Source organism: Mytilus trossulus, chromosome 14 (assembly GCF_036588685.1).
Source record: "Mytilus trossulus isolate FHL-02 chromosome 14, PNRI_Mtr1.1.1.hap1, whole genome shotgun sequence".
Classification (NCBI taxonomy): domain Eukaryota; kingdom Metazoa; phylum Mollusca; class Bivalvia; order Mytilida; family Mytilidae; genus Mytilus; species Mytilus trossulus.
Window position 1 is genome coordinate 24,218,117 of NC_086386.1, and position 21,430 is coordinate 24,239,546.

At 32.9% G+C, this 21,430-nt stretch overlaps 2 protein-coding genes across 2 annotated transcripts in view; one reads left to right on the top strand and one right to left on the bottom strand.

Annotated features, from left to right (window-relative positions):
- Positions 1-2,741: 2,741 nt before the first annotated feature.
- The window catches only part of LOC134696299 (aminopeptidase N-like), a 29,868-nt gene continuing 11,179 nt past the window's right edge, over positions 2,742-21,430 (top strand). The window contains exons 1-10 of the mRNA XM_063558013.1: positions 2,742-3,076; positions 5,773-6,259; positions 6,990-7,157; positions 7,828-7,945; positions 9,275-9,395; positions 9,885-10,039; positions 18,246-18,359; positions 19,445-19,579; positions 19,951-20,016; positions 20,472-20,537. Coding sequence (XP_063414083.1) covers positions 2,806-3,076; positions 5,773-6,259; positions 6,990-7,157; positions 7,828-7,945; positions 9,275-9,395; positions 9,885-10,039; positions 18,246-18,359; positions 19,445-19,579; positions 19,951-20,016; positions 20,472-20,537 — 1,701 coding nt within the window. The 5' untranslated portion in view covers positions 2,742-2,805. The remainder of the gene's footprint in view (positions 3,077-5,772; positions 6,260-6,989; positions 7,158-7,827; positions 7,946-9,274; positions 9,396-9,884; positions 10,040-18,245; positions 18,360-19,444; positions 19,580-19,950; positions 20,017-20,471; positions 20,538-21,430) is intronic.
- Positions 11,612-17,132, bottom strand: LOC134696823 (DNA topoisomerase 3-alpha-like). Its single transcript, XM_063558776.1, has 5 exons — positions 16,754-17,132; positions 15,585-15,708; positions 14,141-14,258; positions 13,483-13,619; positions 11,612-11,903 (listed from the first exon to the last, which is right to left on the bottom strand). The coding sequence occupies exons 1-5, from the start codon at positions 16,953-16,955 to the stop codon at positions 11,612-11,614; spliced, it is 873 nt and encodes a 290-aa protein (XP_063414846.1). The 5' UTR covers positions 16,956-17,132.

Below are 21,430 nucleotides of genomic sequence, written 5' to 3' on the forward strand. Positions count from 1 at the left end.
CTATTTATATTACGGGTCGTTCTAATTGATAATGCCATATGAAATATGAGTCATTCTTTTAATTTTTATCCTTATTTCTTGTGAATATTGTATATCCTTGGTTTTGTGTGTTGATAAAGCTAAAAATAATAATTTGTTGGATGTAAGAAGGATTTTGACTTGCAACTTGCATCAAAGACGAAAACATCGATTCCTTCTGGATAACTATAAAAGTTGGAATTTTTAAAAAGAAATCTTTTTACACAAGGAATCGGAATAATTATACCCAGAGTACATGGATGCCCCACTCGCACTGTTATTTTCTATGTGAACCGTGAAGTTGCTGTCAAAACTCTAATACGGCATTAACATAAAAAATATCACAAAAAGTCATCATGAGTAACAAGTGTACTAAGTTTCAAGTTGATTGGACTTCAACTCCATCAAACACTACAAGTTGATTAAAAACTTTAACCTGAAGCGGGACAGATGGACGGACACACAGACCAGAAAGCACAATACCGTAGGTGAGGCACAAAAAAATAATGTAGCGAATAAAACTAACTTCAAAACGAAATATTATAAGTTAACCTATAGCTGTACAATGGAACCTATGGAAGTGCAACCCGAGTATAAATCCCGATAACCGAAAATTATACCATAGCTATCCATGGTATAATTTTCACAATTATACCATGGTTTTGTTGTATAACGAATTCAAAAGAAAAAATTGTCGAGACCTGGCCGCGGCCTCCTGAATTTTTTGATAGAAACAACAAAGTTAGTGTGGGGCCACTAAGCTAAACTGCCCGCTTTGCACCAGCTGAAATAAATGATTGCTTAGGGTGGGAATCGAACCCACATACACCAACTCTGTTGTCCTATATTTTAAATGAACCAAGATTCGCTCCCAGAACAAACAAAAAAGGTTTAAAAATATGTTGATTTTCGGTCATTAAATGGCAAACTTTCTATAGGCTCCACAGTACAGCTACATTTACATGAATCACATCTAACCGTTTGTTTGGCAAGGCAGATTAGTTTTTGGGGGATGGAGGTGACAGGAAGCACGCCTCTTTTGAAGAACTTTAAATATTGTAAACAAATAACCTGTTAATTAGTTATTTCAAATGTTGGCTTGCTTTACCCCCACCCCACTTTAAAAGTGTTTGATCCACGTCCGGTTTATCAAACACTGCTGACATCTAGACTTTTAATGAGGCTACTCTATGTTGACCATTAAAATAAGATAGCGTTTGCTACTCTAAACGGGAATTTATATATGTTAGATATACTTCCCAGCTCTAAATGAGCGATTTCTTTTTTTTTTAATTATATCGTCACATGTCAATGAATTTAATCGGGAACATTTTGAAATCCAATTTAATTAATGTACGCCATGGGCAAGGGTGGATAGGACCTTTATCGGGACTCCGTGATCGGGTGTTTTTAAGCTCGGGATTGCGGGATCGACTCTTTCGGATTCCGGGAATTTTATTTTTTTTCTTCCGATTTTCCTGTTTTAAAGCCCGGCATTTCGGGATTCGTGTTTTAAGCCCGATATTGCGGGATCAGGACCCCTCCTTCCCTCCCTCATGGACTTCTGATTTAAAGTTAAAAGTGTAATAATTCATACAAACTCTCAGACAGATTCTTGTGAAATTAATTTCCTCAAAATCATTAGTTAATATAAAAAAAAATAAAACATTTCGAGCATTTTGAAAACAAATAATAAAATTTAGAAAACCTACCCTTTGCAGTTCAATTGTACGCAAGTTTGGGATTGCAGCAATCTTCCAAAATATCAGAAATCTGTACTAGAAGTTTCTTGTGTCCAAAACATCTTTAACAATTTTTTCATCACCAATGTAAAGATGCATCCATCGCTGTCGAAAAATCTTTTTAAACTGAATACCCGCTGTTTCTGAAGCCCGTGCTAGTTTTAAAAAGTAGGCGGATCCTTAAGTGTAAGGTCCGAAAAGGGTTATTTTACAGATTCTAATTTATAAAGTTATATCGATGTAAACAAACAAAAATATATGAAATACAAAATTTTTAACAGTGAAAGATGCAATAGGTTAAAACAGATATTTCATATTTTTGGAAAGTTTTGTGGTGTTTCGTAAATTATACCATAGTTTTTGTTGAAACCCCTCGGCAACCTCACTCGACTTCGTCTCGTGAGGTTAATGCCGGGGGTTTCAACAAAAGCTATGGTATAATTTACGAAACACCACAAAACTGTCCAAAAGATATGAAATATCTATAACTTATACAACTTTTAAAAAATCCTACATATCTACAAGTACATGTATTAAAAGTATCATAATACTTTGTATTTAAAATGTATTCTTTCTTTTTCCTTTGCCTCTTGGGATCTTTTTGAGATTAAAAAATCACTTTTTTCATTAATGAAAATTTTAATTAATTCACTGTGTTGAACATCCATCGTCTCATCACGGTTAATTTAGGTGCAAAGACTGATCCCATGTGGGAATTGTGTATATAAATTCATAAAATACACTGTTTAAGTGTATAAAAATTTAATAGGGCATGTGAAAACACTCATGATCGTTTTTGGTAAGATATATCTTATAACATTACTATTTTCTTAAACTATCGAGAATTCCAAATAATATATAACTATATTGGTGCCATAAATGCTATGCATTGTTCAAAAATGTTTATGATTGTCAGTTTAACAGTCTCAACTACCCATAATAAAATTTATTTCCCCTATTTAATAGTGAATATAAAATTGTTATATGTCAACTTTGACGAACTTTGGTTTTAATTCCCACTCTCACTGGTTTTCGGAAGGAAGCCATGTTTTCATCGTCTGAACGATTTGATATGGGTTCGAGTCGCGGTGAAGCTTATGCGACTGATTATGACAAAAATGACAAGTTTAGTCTTAAAATTTCAACAGCTTTTGTACTTACATTGTTAGCGGTAGCTATTGCAGTATGTGTTGGACTTATTGTTCATTTTGCTGGTGGGAATAAAAATGTAATTTGCCAATGTTCATGTCCAGGAGACGGTTCCAACTCAGGTGGTCAGAGTGGTTGTCCGGAACAAACAACTTTACCGAATACATGTAAGTTGTCACTCATAAAAATAAAGCCAAAGCGATCGGTTCTAAATCACTGGATGAAATTTAATTAATTCTATAAGCCCCCCTTTTTAATATTAATGAGAAATGATTGATAGGTCTGGAGTTTGTTTTGTTTTTTGTTTGCTTTTTTTTGGGGGGGGGGGGGGGGGAGGTATAATGTTGTGTGAAGTACATATTTTAATATTTTTAATGAAATATGCTTGAGAGGACTAGAGGGTTGTTTTTCTTTTTGATATTATGTTGTATGAAGTATATATTTTTATGTATACATAGGTTTTACGTGTTCTTGAATGTTCATGTTTATGCCCGCGTCACACTGTCCCGATTTTTACGCCGATGGCAACACGATTATGGAAATTTTCAAAATCGGGACTGATCGTATTCAGATCGGGCTATTCGTAGTGCCATCTCTAACTATCGTAGAACCATCGGCCACTTTTTCTAGCCTTCAGGGAAAACTTCGGGAATGGTTTTAAATTTTTTAACATGTTAAAAAATCCCCGAAGGTGCATCCGATGTTGAGGGTTCGTATTGAATTCGTATCACCCTCCTCACCATCGTAATGTCACCGGGAATGCATCTTTGAACATCGTATTGCATTCGTGATTCCATCGTTTCCATTGGGCAGTTTTGACATTACGATATCTACACGAATGAATCACGAAGCTACCCGAAAGTCTTACGATGGCAACACGACTTCGTGAAGACCTCGTTATCCCGTCGTGTTGCCATCGAATAAACGTACGAAGGTGACAAGATGGAACTACGACGGCAATAAATCCAGCTAAATGCAAGTTAAATTAATTTTCGCGCTAAAATACATTTAAAGTGCCATGCTTGATATGCACTGGTCAGTCTAATACGACATTTAAGAAAGACGTTCACAAAACATGGAGCTCATATCATATGATTCTATGAGAATAAGAAAGGCGACAGCGTTGTCTCTCTTAATTCAAATGGAACAAGAAGAGCAGCTATAACAGGCTCAGGATTTTCTTTTACAAGTAAAATATTATTTTTTGTCAATTTTTCATATCAAGTAACATGATGAAAATCATAAACGCGCCTCGTACACCAACACTGCAGGTACACGTGTATAGGGAAACCAACCTTTTCTTCATTATTCTGATTTTGTATGTATCGTCTGAGTTGTTGTCACACGAATTTTTACTACATAATCATTTTATTTTCTATATGTCATATTTTGCCGCATTTGTTGCTTTCCCCACATCCTTCCTTTTGTCTATATTATTATGATTTTCTCCTGGAAAGAGCTCTTTTTGAATAAAAGGGATCAACGAACCCTTACCTTTAAGACAGATCAGTAAACATCGGCATAATTATGGGTGATTATTCAGACTAGTGCACACATTTTACAGTTCAGACAAGGCAATGCCGAGTGTGGCATCCCCCCTATGTAACATATTGGACACTATATTTGTATATGACACATGCAGAAAATGGTAAATTGAATATGCATATTTGATACAAAAACTATTTCTTTAGAAATCAACCAAAACATTCAGTAACTGGAAATACCTTTAATATTGTCTTTAGAACCAGCAGGTAAAAAAATGAGCAATCAATTTCCTGTGTGTTACTAGTATGCTACTTCAAGGAGAAAAACAAGTCCATCTGCATGACCTTCACCTTTGGTCTTGGACGTAAAAAATGTCAGATCATTACAAGGAGGTACAATATACCAAATGTGGTTAAAATCTTTTGAAGCATATTGGTTTTAGAGTGTCCACAGGGGTGATATTGCCTTGTATTACAGCTGCCACTGTGACCTTGACCTTTGAACTTTAAAGTCAATAGCGCTTAAGATATTCTTAACGAGTAAACACCATACCAAGTTTGAGTATTTTGGTTCTAGAGTGTCCATAACAATTTTATCTACACGCAACTCACATGTAGTAGGCAAGGGGATAATAAACTAAGTTTTATAAGAATTAGACAAAAATATCGATTTCCCGCCATGCATGGCAGACTTGTACAGAAACGATATATTGCCGAAATTCTGTTCGTATCATAAAAATGTTCAAAACAGGAAGAACGCATTTTGACTTATGATTAAACCAGAAATGAAATGTACAATATAATATATATTCAATATTGATCAAACAATTTAAAACGCGTGATGCCTTCGGCATATAATTTAAATGCATCGTAAGCTGTACACGATGTTTTTTAGACATCGTATAGCCATAGCGCCATCATCGTAATCCATCGTGTAGCCTTCGTGCTCCATCGTGTAGGCTTCGGATGAGATATGAATCTTAAAAACTGTCTTCGGTTAACCTTCGTATGTCCAGCTTTTGCTATCGTATATAATTTCGGCACCATCGTATAGACTTCGTTATTCATCGTACTTGCTTCGGTCACTTTTTAGTATTTTAACGAGATCGGGACCAACTTCGTACGAACTTACAAGTTTCGCATTCGGGTGTCCATCGTATATGAAAATCGGGACAGTGTGACACGGGCATAAAAGGCATATGTCGACCACAATTTTCAATTTATATATAACTTAACTTTCCTGTGTGCAGGAGTCGTGAGTTGATCTGATTGATGTGACCTGTTGTACTATTCAGAAAGTTTTTTGACGATACTGCAGAAACAGTATTTATTTATCATTCCCTTTTCACTTTATATATCAAACATTTTACTTTATTTAGGTACACCATGTTCGAATGTAACACAAACTCCACCAGTGGACATTACAACGACAGAAGCGCCGACAACCGATCGCGATCCCACAATCACAGACGACGTGTTGTTACCTACATCATTAGAACCTGTCCACTACAATGTCGTGCTCCGTCCGAATTTGTATGGAGGCGACCCCAAACAGTTTACCTTAAATGGGTCGGTCCGAATATATTTCAACTGTATAGAAAGTACAAATAATATAACAATTCACATTCAAAACTTGAATGTAACAGGTGATTCAATAGACGTGCGCGATATGACGAATCAACAGATCCCTCTGCTGCATAATTATACTAGGGACGATTCTGCGCGACACTTCCTGATAATAACGTTGGATAAAAACCTTGTGGCTGGCATGAGTTATTCCGTAGAAATGTATTTTAATGGACCATTGCAAAATGAAGATTTATCTGGATTGTATTACAGTAGTTACATGGAGGGTAGTCAAACGAGGTATTAGATATAAAGCTTTCTGGCAAAAAAACAAATCATATAAAAAAGAAGATGTGGTATGATTGCCAATGAGACAACTATCCACAAAATACCAAACTGACACAAACATGTCTTTTATAGAAGGAGTGATTTTTGTCCTGTTTACTTTTGTCTGAATTCATTCATAACGATTTGAAAAGACACTCAATGAAAAATATGCTTTAATTTCTTTTTAGTTCAAACGCGCGATGAATCACAAACCTTTTCTGTAATATAACATGAATCTTATAATTACTTTCTGTAAAAATGGTAGAAATTCTCCAGTTTGTCCATGAATTGTTACTGTTAATTTAGATTAACATCCTTTTTACCTTAGAACAATAACCTGTACATGTTGTACGTGTATATATGTAAAAGCTGCAATTTGAAATGCAACTCCTAAACCTTTCCTTACATGTCTATTATTTCTTTTTGGTATACAAATAAGATACTTTTCAAGTTTTATTCAAATTTGTATTTGTATATGAAACTATCTAGAAGAGATTCATTTCTGCAAGATTAAAATTAATTTGTTTCAAATAACGTTGCAATGATAACATAAACGGTGTCAATTTTTCTGCACCAGTTGCGCATTTCGACATTGAATGTCTCATCGGTGATGCTAGAGGTCAAAATGTTTGAAAATCCAAAGCTAATTAAAAAGATGGAGCTGAATATCGAAAATGTTTACATCTCATTGTGTTTGTTACAGATATATGGCTATCACACAGTTTCAACCAACAGATGCTAGGAAGTCTTTCCCTTCTTTTGATGAACCAGGCTTGAAAGCCACGTTTAATATTACCCTAGAGAGACGAAATGATACTGTGTCAGACATGATAACATTATCAAATATGCCAAAGATCGACACAGTACAAAGGTTTGGAGCAATAATGTTTGATCAATTTGCTATTTTTCATGAAAGTTATTTTTAAATCATGACTGTTTATTTATGGTGAAACTGGAGTAACCACTAATACAGAATTTATGTTCTCTGACAAATAGCATTAATATAATTACGGATATACTGTTAATTTTTTTATTTTAATTTGAAACAGTTTTATCTTATATTTGCATTTTGTTTCAATTAACAGTCACATATATCCGATTTCTTTAAGCTTTAAAGTGTTAGTTTATGGGTTTTATCCTTGAGGAGTTTTAAATATCAAACATTAACAAGACTGTTAGATTAAGAGAGGATTAGAGATCTCTGACAGTGGTGGATCCATGGGGGTCAGTGGGTTGAAAACCCCCTTTTTATTTGACGATCAATGCCTTTGAATGGGGACATATATCTGGACCCCCTTTATCATGGATTGGAAACATAGACATTTTTAAAATGGCTTGATCTGACCCTGTCTGACAAGTTTGTTAAGCCTGACGCCTGAAATTTTATTCTCTCACTTTTGTACTGTTATTATTTTAACATGTCTTTTAAATTATTGTTGTCGTATGATTGCTGTTTCATTGACGTATCTACTTCTATTCATAGTACATGTATTAGATAGTTTCTGCAGAATTACTGTTTCGTAAATATTTCTTTTCAATAGCACTGGTGGATATTATGCTGATATATTCGAGGAAACCGTTGTTATGCCAACTTATCTTTTGGCATTTGCAGTTTGCGATTTTCCACATAAAGTAAACACAACCAAATATAACCACACGGTAAGCAAGCATAGCACCTAGTTGTTGTAGGAATCATCTAATATTTTCACTTAATGTTAAACAGATATTGTAATAATTCAATTTACAACTGTAATAAACTCTGCATTGTGTAACTGTCACACCACGTTTTTATTATCAGGCTTGGTAATAAAATTGAACGATGTAAAGGTGTCATAAACAACGAAAATCAATCAGTTTTATAGGAATTAGTTTATATACTGTAGCAATTCCTGTATTTGTATTCTGGTTATTTTTCTTAAATCTTGTTCACGCAGTATAATACACACCCCGTTCTCAGTATTTTTTAATTTACTTTTGGTACCTCTTTATACTTTATTTTTTTTGTCCCTTTTTACAAGATTTGTCCACATGACACGATTGATTTAGTTGTCGTCTTATTTACGAGACCCCATATTATATCAGAATAAACTGTTAAGTGTCATTATTATATTACATACACTATAAATCGAAAAACAAACAAGCCAAGACAATACTTTATTTTAGTCGCACCCATTGATTCAAGTTATAAACATACGTCTAATAGACTAGTGTGATTTAACATTGATATAAAACATACAAGTGCAATTCCAAATCGATATGTTAAAGTATCTTTAAAATCATATAGATATTTAGAAAAGCAATATAAAATACATTTACTTTTTTTTTAATGTAAATGCAGATCAGAAAGCTCTATTGCAGATCAGAATCTATAAGCATCACTAAAATAAGGATTTTCATCGTAATATGACCAAAAAAACAAAACGTAAAATGACTATCACATAACATGCGTGGTAAAACAGGTAACAATGCAAAACTGTAAGCTCTGGACAATTCAACTTCTGTAAGACATTTGTTGTTTTTTTATCCCCCATTAAAAAAATTGTCATAACTATGTTTTGTACAAGTGTTGTTAAATTTGAGCAAATTATATTTGCAACTAACGCACTTGTATCGTTTTCCGGGATAATTTTTTAACACGCATTTCTTTCGACATCATTTTCAGTAATTAAAAAAAGGACATAGCTTGTTACGCTTGTTTGAATCCATATACCATAGCGCTTTAAATTTATTGAAACAGATATTCTCGATAATTTTTATAACAGCAATCTTTGAAGGGCCCCATAAATAACTAGTGTAAAACCATTCAAACAGGAAAACTTTTTGAATTATATTATATTCAACAAATGAGTAAAACTAACTTGGTCTTCTCTTTTTCTTTTTTACATGGTACACATCATTTTAGAAATTGCATATATTGTATATTTATTAACATATATATTCAAATGACTGTTATAAGTATTATAATTGTTGACTTTCGAACGTTTATAGTTCCGGACATTTGCCAGAAAGGAGTATATAGAACATACCAACTACTCACTGTGGGTTGGTAGCAGACTTCTAGATGAATTCGAAGACTATTTTGAAATTGCGTATCCGTTACCAAAACTAGGTATGTCAAAAACATGATATGACAATAATGGAATATGCTCTATATACATGTATGTCTGAAAATTAAACAACAGCGTGGTAATTAGATTTTTCTGTTGACAAATAGTTGGCCCTGAAGTGTATACTCCTTTTAGTCATATGAAGGGAAAGTTTGCCGATGTTCATTAGATCCAGTCACTGGTTGTTTAAACATTCACACAACAATAGTATGGTACCTTTCCATGATACAGCAACCTTATGACACAAAAACTCGAAAAGAGACAAACCGGTCTATACAATATGTATAAAATAGAACACTGTAAAAATAGTTTCTTTAAACTGCCGTAGCATTGCTATCAAAACAAACTTCATTCAAGACAAGTTATTTCCGCTAACCAGCTTTGTTTTTGTACTTGGTATGTTCTTTTAAAGCAAAAGAATTTGACAAACTTAATAGACACTTGATACTCTTTCCCAAGGATTCGTGACAGCACTATAATTATATTTTCAGATATGATCGCTATACCTGACTTCTCTGCTGGAGCTATGGAAAATTGGGGTCTTGTTACGTACAGAGAAAGTATAATGTTTTATCATCCTGACATATCCACAGTCAGTCAGCATATCTTTACAGCAATTGTTGTCTCACATGAGTTAGCTCATATGGTAAGTCAAAAATTGAACATCATTTGTGATCATTGTCTTTTTATGCCCCACCTACGATAGTAGAGGGGCATTATGTTTTCTGGTCTGTGCGTCCGTTCGTCCGTCCGTCTGTCCGTATGTCCGTCTGTCCCGCCTCAGGTTAAAGTTTTTGGTCAAGATAGTTTTTGATGAATTTGAAGTCCAATCGACTTCAAACTTGGTACACATGTTCCCTGTGATATAATCTTTCTAATTGTAATGCCAAATTAGAGATTTACTCCAATTTCACGGTCCAATGAACATAGAAAATGATAGTGCGAGTGGGGCATTCGTGTACTGAGGACACATTCTTGTTTTGTCTGGTGACGATTCTATATATCTTAGTTGTAGAATTATTTCTTTATTTATTCATTGTGTTTGCGCGAGTTCAATTAATTTCTGCAACTTGGGAGCCTCGAACTTCAGACAAACTTCAATGAAATAACGTATAACAGTTTCATTAGTTTCGTCCTGAATATGTATGAAATAATTGCAGCTGGATGTTAAGTCATAAAAGACAATCAATACTAAGGACTTCTGATACCATACACTGCTGTCTTCGTCATTGTATGATGGACAGAAATAGGTTGATCTCATGTTTTAATGAAATACGTGAAACTTGGATGCCAAAACGTGAATTGAAAGTCAGATATAAATATACTTGCTTTTCTACATTAAGAATCTTTTAATTTAGACAATTTGAGAGGAGGGATGAGGCGCAAATAGGGTTAATCAGCCACTTTCTGTGTGCGCCTGTCCCAAATCAGGAATCTGTTATACAGAGGCTACCGTTGTTTGATGTCTGTCCTAGTTTTTTGTTGGATTTTTTTTTTACAATAAATCATAAAATAATAAAATTGAGACAAAAGAGCAGCATTAGGTTATGTTGATGTCATTTAAAGCCGACTATACTGTATGTGATGTACTCACTGTTGAAGGCAGTTTGGCGACCTATTGTTTCGTATACCCACCGGTTTTTTTTACTCTGACGGAAAGTCTCAATGACAACCATACCACATCTCCTTATTTTCATATTACTGACAGTGTGTTTATCTTTAAAGTATGTAACAAAAATTAAAGACATTCTTATTGAACAGGAGTAAGTCAGTAATTCTATTGCAAAAGTCATTTCGAATTAATGTTTTTCTTTCATTTGTTGCTTTTCTTTTTCGAAGGCGCGATTCCAATCTCTTATTAGATTCAATTCAAAAATAATTATGAAAATAAATGATTTCTTATATTTATCAAAAACATAAAACAATTTTGTAAAATATAGGGTGAAAAATAAAGGCTTCCAAAATACAAATTGTAAATAAATTAATTGGTCTGTCATGTACTTGTATATGAAACGTCTACAATGAAAACGTTGAAAACAAAACATGTATAATAATCATTTGAAATAAGATGTCAAGAAATAATATCTTAAAGCTGTACACTTATGAGAACTCTTCTTTGTAGCTGGTATTTAATGCTCGGCATTCTCACTAACCACCTATATGGCTTAATGCAGGAACAGTGGTTTACATTGCACTTGTTACTTTATTCATATACCGGCTAAAATCCCCCGCCCCCACCGCCCCCTCCATCTCCTCCTCCACCACCAGAAAATCCTCCTCCTCCGCCTCCTGAAAATCCACCACCACCGCCGTCTCCTCCCCCATGACGATGATGGTTTCCGTAGTGACCCGTATTAGCTGCGTAACAGCTACCACTTCCTCGCCGACAAATACACATCCCAACTATCACAATCGATACAAAAACCGCGCCAAAAGCAATTCCTACTATAACACCGACTATTCCGTCTGTTGTCTCTATGTGGTTACAGTTGCCATTTTCTAACGTAGTTCTGTAAATAAACATTGAAGCAAGTTAGTTAGCAATTAAATTTTATTGAGAGACGGACATGATATGTACAAGATTAAGATAGTAATTAAGAACTCTGTAGAGCTCTTAACCGACTCAAAGTTTGTACCATAAAGTTTGTCTATTAGAATGCCAGAACTGATAGCTTTTGACAATATTAATAAATGTTATTATTAAGTCATAAAGCAAGTTCAGGATTTGATGTTGAAATGTATTCTGGTAGGTACCAAACATTTTTATGAGGAATACTGTTTTTTAATTGTGAGGTTTCATTTTTGAGATCCTTCCAATAATGTGCGCATACCATTGTATTGTGAGCACTTATCTTTTATCCTCATTATCAGTAAAATAACACAAGACCCACACAGGAGTTAAGCATGTAACCATGCGGTAACTTTGTGGTCAATTATAAGATTTCATTTATTTATAGATTTAGTTTGAAAGTATCTTGACACTTAAGTTTTGACACTTAAATGTATAATGTTTAGCGCTATTAAACCAGGTTCAATCCTCAATTTTCTACATGCCGGTACCAAGTCAGGTATGCCAGTTGTTGTCCATTTGTTTTTGATGTTTTGTCATTTGATTTTGCCATGTGATTAGGGACTTTTCGATTGAATTTTCCTCGGAGTTCAGTATTTTTGTGGTTTTACTTTTGCACCGTTTTCTCAGACATGGTTATCTACAAAATGCGCAATGAATTTTTGCTCATCATTTTTTTTTTTGACAAAAAAAACAAATTCGAAATCGGATACTTAATTGATAACTTGCCGAAATGAGTGGCACAATTTTTCTTTGTATTTTTTTGACAGCATTGAAATCAGTAGATTATTAAAAAATACAGGAATTTTAAATATAAAGGAGTCTATTTTTCGTTCCAAAGTTTCATATTTCCCTACTATCAAATCGATTTCCAGTGTTACATATTGCTATGCAAGACAATGTTGCAAATTGTTCAACTTCTTTTTTATTAGTATCGAAAGATGTTATGACCATACTAAATAAATGTGCGTCTAAAACAATGTTCTTCACATTCCTTGGGTTGAATAATATCGAACATTATTTTAAATACTATCAAAAATAGCTGTTTTTAAGTATCTCTAAGCAATAATAGTTTGTTAATATTTTCGAAATATGATAATTGATGTGAAAACCTAAAAAGATCTTATTTGAAGCTATATAATACTATAGCACAGCGAATTTGATAAAGGATGAAGGGAATTTAGCCACTGCTTGAAATGAATTAAAAAGAGAAATTGATTGATCATTTTTTGGTTGCTTAACGTCCAGTGGCAAATATTCCATACATGTTCGGGACTAATTGAGTTGTTTCACGGGGTCGTGCAGAGGGAGTAGAACTCTCTTTTAACGAAACATAGGATTTAACGATTCTTACTGGATGTGGGTTAGTACCTGTATATTCCGCACAGCCAAATGAACATCCCACTTTGCAAGGGTTTTTCTGTGGTCAGGAAGAATATCAAAGTACCCATATTTCTATTCCCAATCACCCTTTTTATTGGGAGGAGGAAGCAAAGAAAGTTGCCTCTACCATACATTACCTGTAATGTTCTATCATTTCCCGCAAACCTTCATAATAATGGCCTTCAGTAAATCTAGGTCTAACATTTTCGTATACTTCCTCTATACAATCCAAAGTCAGTGATTGGTAAGCCAACGGACCGGCGTCTGTATAAACCTATATTTAAGTATAACATACCGAAATTAATACGTATAAGATATGAATTTCGTGAAACACGTTTGATATTTATTCGTGATATTTATAAAAAAAAATGTCTTGTCACAAAAGAATGCGTGAATAAACAAGGACAACAGATTTCCTGACACGAAAAACTTCCCTTTTTCTAATGTATAAAATGTATTAAGATAATTTATAGTCTGAACACTCCCTATTTAGTTGGAACAAATACCCGTGAAACATTTCTGCATCTATGTTAACCGCATTTAAATCATGATAAGTCATACATATGCATGTGTATAGATGTAGATTATATAAGTGTCATAATCGACCTAGTTACAGTATATATAAATGTTTATTGAATGTGTATGGTATTTATTTCAAGTTTTATAGACTTATTGTCTTGTGCATCAAGTAGTGTCTAAAAAAATTTTTTTAAATATGACACCATAAGAGAGTTTTATTTTCAAGCGAACTTGAACACAATAAGAAACGAAGTTTAGCATAATTAATACACATACCTGCCTGTCATCTCTGGATACTAATATGACAATGTTGTTTCCACAGATCTGAAAATTCCATGTCTTTTTTCTTAGATATTCTGCAAATTCCCTTGCTTTTGTCTCCTTATCACTAAATCTGCAATTGTTCAAAAATTAAGAACGGCAATTCAAGATTTATATAACTCAACGGTTGATTTTGATAAGAAAAATAAACCTTCGAACTTGATTTCTTGTCTTAAAACTGACATAACTATATTTATAGCTAGTTAAGGTGGTACGGGAGTCAAAAATAAAAATGATCGAATTTGTTCATACTTTGCCAAAATGTAGTATCTCTTGATATATGTTGAAAAATATAGAGAAAATGATAGGTCACCGCGCATTTTCTCAAGCTACAGGACGTGACAAAATGACACATTTTGTATGGATTATTACACTATGTCGTGATTTGAAACTAAAAAAAATGATAGAATTGTTAAATACTTAGGAAAAATATAGCTTTCATACAGTGCTTTGAGAATATCAAAAGAAAAGATAGGGTCACCGTACGTTTTTTTCCGGCTAAAATACAAAATAGGAAAATTCCATGTAGAATCCTTCAGAAAATGCACTGTTTTAGAGTTACCTCCCCTTAAAATGCCAATTTAATAATTTTTTTAAACACACAAAAAAAATCATATTTGCAAACATATTAATATTTATAAGTTATATTCTTATAAATTGGTTCTTTTAAATGAAATTCACATTAAATATCTGTATTCATGCATCAAATTGTGCTAGCTTGATAGAAAATCTGGACCTTTGGTTCTCTGTTTTGTTACAATCCAAGATGGAGGAAGACACTCATACCACCTAAATAGTAAAAGAACTATCTGAAAAGGGAGTTTTTGGGGTTGTTTTTTTTTAGCTTATTTTATTTCTTTACTAATCTTTCTTCTCTTCTGATATAAAATATCAACTTTAAATTCTATATTTCATTTTTGTTTAATTTCACCAGCATTAAGGTTAATTTTTTATATCATGTTCAAATTAAAATGTATTTAATGATTCAACCATGACAAAGATTATTTTTTTCTGAAGCAGACGGATTGTGAAGTACATTAACATTCGATTATAAAGACCATAGTTGCGTAAATCTAAAAATAAAATAACTTTGACATAGAATTTTCTTATTAATATGGTGCAAAAGATTAGGTAAATATCCACTTCAATTAATATCTAACTCTCAATACAAAGAGTACTAATAAGTGCTTAAAAGTTAAGTATGACTCCAATAGCAGCGAGCCTAAATGTTAAAGTTGAAGAATTGCCGTATTTTCTATAATGCTCAATAAATAAATAAAAAGATGTCAAGGTCTAAGAAATAAGTTTATAGTATTATTGTATTATAAACGATAGTGACTGATAGATGAAATATTCGTAACTTATTAAACTGTTTAATTTTCTGTAAATCCAAACATACCCTACACTGTTAATGGATGGAACCAAAGCCACAGATATATTAAAACCATCTTGACCGGAGCACTGTGAGCATTCGCATTTTCCAGAGTTTGCAATCTCATTTATAAAGGAGTCGAGTTCGTCCGCTGAAAAAAAGTTAATATCAATACACAAACATTGGCCAAAGCTGTAAATTGAAAAAAGAAGATGTGGTATGATTGCCAATGAGACAACTATCCACAAAAGACCAAAAATGACACAAACATTAACAGTTATAGGTCACCGTACGGCCTTCAACAATGAGCAAAGCACATACCGCATAGTCAGCTATAAAAGGCCCCGATAAGACAATGTAAAACAATTCAAACGAGAAAACTAACGGCCTTATGTATGTAAAAAAAAAATGAACGAAAAACAAATATGTAACACATAAACAAACGACAACCACTGACTTACAGGCTCCTTAATTCGGATATTGTACATGTAGTACTTTTATCATCATTAAAATTCTCATCATTCGTGTCTTTCTAACCTTTTCTCTCGTCGAACATAATTGCTTAATACTTTCTAGATAATTCAAGATATTTTCTTTTTTTCACATGGATAATTTACCGTTATTTTATCATCTGTACAGTAGATCAAATACTTGAATAGAACAAATATATGAGGTGACATCTATATCTAATTAAACAATATTTAAACCAACACCGTGTCCTCTTCACAATTTAATGTATTTTTCTATGGATTTCCTTAACAGAAATAAAAAAAATTGAATGTCTGTGAGTTATTTGTTAAATTATTCGTCATTATTCGCGGCCTTCTGTAGCTGACGGACCACGTGGTCAGGCTCATTGTTGAAAGCAGTACGGTGACCTATAGAATTTCCGTGTCATTTGTCCTTTTGTGGAGAGTTGTCTCATTGGCAATCTTACCACATTTTCTATTTGTAATTTAACATTTTATTAAAATAAACTGCAACACTTTCAAAAATAAATGAAGTTTGGTTTTTTCCTTCTCACTGCTTGGTTATACAACAATGTCCTCCTTTGTCACCAGTAGTGTCGTGTGATTATATTGATTGAATGTTGTTTGCTAAACGTCCAGTGGCAAATATTGCATGTATGTTTTGGACTCGAAATACTTTAAACAGTGAAATTACGATTTTACAATACACTAAATAAGACTAAGTACCTCTTTGACTTGACAGTATTTGCCCCGGATCACAAATCCAAGACGTTTTACAATCCCTTCCACACCTTGCAATGTCCATTTGAGGATTCGGGAATACTTCTTTACTCCAACTCGCTTGGTTTGGTGATTCTGGGATGCAATTCTGCGTTACCACACATTTCACTACATAAAACGAAACAAAACTTACATACACGAACTTCATAATACTCTTATTTTACTTCAGTAACATTTATATTTAGAAATGAATAATATATCCTGGTCACTGCTTGATCTATATAGTGTTAAATCTAATTTGATGATGTTTAAATTGACCTTAGGCTAACGTCGTGATTTCAAACTTTATATGGATGAATGGATATCAAATAGCTCACCACTTGACACAGTTTGTAGTTTAACACATGAACAATGTACATACTACATGTATATGAACCTTATATTATGTTACACACTATTATTCAATCATTTGACAATACACATATTAAAAAAATCATCAACAAAAATTATAGAATGTTACACACTTTTATTCAATCATTTGTCAATACACATATAAAAAAGATACAACAAAAGTTTAAAACGTCATCATCATTGACACAAGGTTTTTTAATTCAATTATTCATTATCACAGAGATAAAAAAAAAACAAAAAAAAACTTGCATATTTGCAAGTCACGCGTTGATTTGTCCGGCAAATTCATGATTTTGCTCATTCAGCAACTTTTATCTATATATATTATTTTAAATGAGTGCATTTGATAAGATATTTTTTTATGAGAATAATACCAACCAGTAAGATTGCAATAAACGTTAGTTATTTGATAAAGAAGAAAACAATAAAACTTTATAGCAATTTCGGACTTTTATATTAGGTGGTACCTAACAGTTGCACTTAAATTAATTTGGCTCGTTTAATTTTCATAAAATTTTGTAACAAAAATATAAAAATTTCAAAAGTTTTGAACGAACAGTTTTGTTAGAAAAATTACACTGGTTATATAGCAGTTTGACAAAAAACAATTTTGATCATTGAGAAGCTTAATATTCCTTTCACAACACTAACTATTAAAACGTTTAGCTGACTTTACAGAGTTATCTCCCTGTAGTGTTAGGTACCACCTTAAATGAACTTTTTATCTTGTACTGTTACATCAAAGTCGTAGATTTGGGGAGGGTTGGGATCCCGCTAACATGCTTAAATTCTGTATTAGGGCCTTTTGATGGGTTATATTCGTTTTTCGTGATCGGCGCATTTTCGCTATCGTGATCCGTTATTCTATTGATTGTGGAGAGTTGCCTTCTTTTTTTTATTCCGTACAGATGTAAAGTCTGTATGAAAGTTAAAAAGATGCATCATATTATACAAATAACGTTATTCAGACAGTTACTCTATTGTTTTATTGGGTATTTGGGTAATATGCTTTAAACCACATCGATGGACAGTCAGCAACCCAACTATGTAATGTGCATGTCTTAAAACGTTATGTCTGTTCTTTCAGTGGTTTGGAAATCTGATATCCCCAAAATGGTGGGACGATCTTTGGCTGAATGAAGGCTTTGCCACATTTTTTGAGTATGTTGGAGTAGATATGGTGGAAACTGATTGGGATATGGTAAGGATTTTTATCTTATAACATTTCAATTTCTAATTCAAATATAATGGAAAAAAATTATCTCTTTCCTGACTCTTGATAAGTGACATATTTAAGGATAAAACTACTCGAGGGTATATATATGCGAGTTTATCTAGATCTTGTTCACTAAATTTAACCCTATCACGAACCACATTACTAAACACATTCGTAATTCAATATAAACTTGCGGGGTCAGATATAAAAATAAATCTTTGCTTTTGGTGTCACCTGGTGCTTACAGGGACAAGCTGTCATGAACTCGTGTAACTTATTCATTTTCTTCTTTACAGTCTTACAAAATTCTTACTTTTGTCGTCTGAATTTTCATAATGATTTTCATCCAGTCATTGTGTAACTATGAGAAACAAATTAAAAACATTCAAAACAAAAGTGTTTCCCATTTTTTTTCTATGTTAAATGGTAAAAACTAGGTTTCTACTAAATTTCATGCTTTTAACACAAAGTGCACAATTATTCACCTATCTGCTGGACTATGTTGGTTAATCATTAAAATTTACTGATTTTTTTGTAACCTTAAAGTCAAAAACCATGAAATGTCAAATCATCTGGAAATGTCTGTAAGGATATGACTTTTGCTTGATAACATCTTTTGAATCTTGTTTGTTTTGAGATTGTGGCACATTGATGACTGCTTTACCCATATTTTGAATATTTTTTTCCTATTATGTTTGTTTTGTTCAAGCATCGTTAAAAATATATAATGGAATTTGATGCGACTGTCATATAAGTGAGAGGTTTAGCGCTATGAAACCAGTTTCAATCCACCATTATCTACATTTGAAAATGTCTGTACCAAGTCAGCAATATGACGGTTGTTTTCCATTCGTTTGATGTGTTTTATCATTTGATTTTTGTATTTGATTAGGGACTTTTTGTTTTGAATTTTCCCCTTAGTTAAGTATTTTTATGTTTTTACTTTTTGATATGACAGGGAAATATACACTATCACTTCATATATACTTGTTCCATTTTATAATGTTGCTTGTACCCTATACTGCATTCATATATATTAGTTGTAATCCTTAAATTATATTTTAAATTAGATGAACTACATGGCATTAGACTGTATACAATATTCCTTTGACACTGACAGCCTGGAAAGTTCTAGACCTATATACCAACAAGTTTGGACACCGAATGATATCAATAATATCTTTGACGTCATTACATACTATAAGGTAAGTTTTTCATGTTTCATTATTCTCATTTACATGCAGACAAAAATCCTACACTTTTATAATGGATCATTATAGCCTTTTTTAGTCCGAATTTCCTGAAAAATAATTGACTTGTGTACAGCAATGACTTGGGTTTAGGTTATTGATTTCTTTAAGTTAAACTGTTCAATCAGTTTAATATGATAGTGAACAAAGGAAGAAAAATAAAGAGAAATACTGTTGCACTTTTGTTAAAATGTTCACCAAACCTTACACAACTATAAATTCATGAATATTGTCAGTAGTTCTTAAAAAAAAAAAACACACACAATACAGTTTTTCACCATAAAAACCAGTATAAATTTTTATTTTCCTGTTATTTTATTTTCAAGGGAGCCTCTGTCATTCGGATGATGTGGTTTTTCCTGGGAAAAGAAAACTTCCGTCGAGGGCTTCGGGTAAGTAAAATTAATTTACTAAAACGCGTATTTCTTCTATATAAATGACTGAATATCTTTAAAAAGTCTCAATTTAAAACGAAATGAACAAAATTTATTACACATGGTATTTGAATTGACGAAAGGAAAGACATGTGATGAGATTGGGCAAAATCGCTTGTATTATTTTGATTTTAATTTTTGGGGGAGGGGGTTTTACAACTCTGTCAGCTAAATTTGATGACTTGATCTATTTTGTTTACATATATTTTTTTTAAATTTATTTCATATCATTTTAATATCAAAAAGAAGAGACATTATCCATACCCCCAGCTGTATGATCAGCTCCTTTTGGTTCGTGTATCAATATCTGAATCCAGAGACTCTGATCAGAATCGGTATCATAGTTTTTCGTGGTCCTACAATTATGTTCTGTGTGACACTTTTCTTCATGTCTTTTTTTTTACTTTTTGTAGGATTACATCAAAAGTAGAGAATATGGCAGTGCACAACATGACGATCTGTGGATGGCATTATCAGCTGTATGTAAATACTGAGTATACATGTATATGGTTCATATGTATATTAAACTTCTTTAAATATTAGCCTGCTTAATATTTCAAACCTTTAAAATCTGTGTATGGATTTTTAAGTACAAGAATCGAATTAGGAGAAAAGTGAGATCCAATAATAGTAAGATACACATGTTTCGATTCGAATTTAAATCATTGACAAGACAACGAAGGCCGTCAAAGATAATTACTTCACTCTGACACATGCGTGATTAGGAGAACAAACAAAACATTTACTTAAAATTAAACGACAAACAAGTAAGATGTCACTTTTAAAGATACCTGTTAATATAAAAAGAAGGTGTGGTATGATCGCCAATGAGACAACTCTCAACAAGATACCACAATGACACAGAAATTAACAGCTATAGATTACAGTAAAGCCTTCACCAATGAGCAAAGCACATACTGCATAGTCAATTATAAAGGGTCCCGGAATCACAAATGTAAAAACAATTCAAAAGAGAAAACTAACGGACTTATTAATGTACAAGATAATCAGGAATAAACAAATTTGTAACACAGAAACAAACGACAACCACTGGATTACAAGTTCCTGACTTGAGACAAGCACATACATACGAAATGATAAACATGTTAGTGGTATCCCAACCCTGATGCTGTAACAGTACAACATAAGAACGAACTATAAAAAACAGTCGAATAAGGCATAACTCATCAGATGGATCCAAATAGAAATACATTTAACCAAAAACACAGAGTTGACGTGACCGGGTACTTGTTCATCCCAACACCAAAATGACACTAAGTACTCGCAGTTACCGGAACAATCTTTTCTTACGATTAAACTTGTATTTCTCTTTGATTTGTTTTGTTTTTTGTTGGTTTGTTTTGTATAAAGA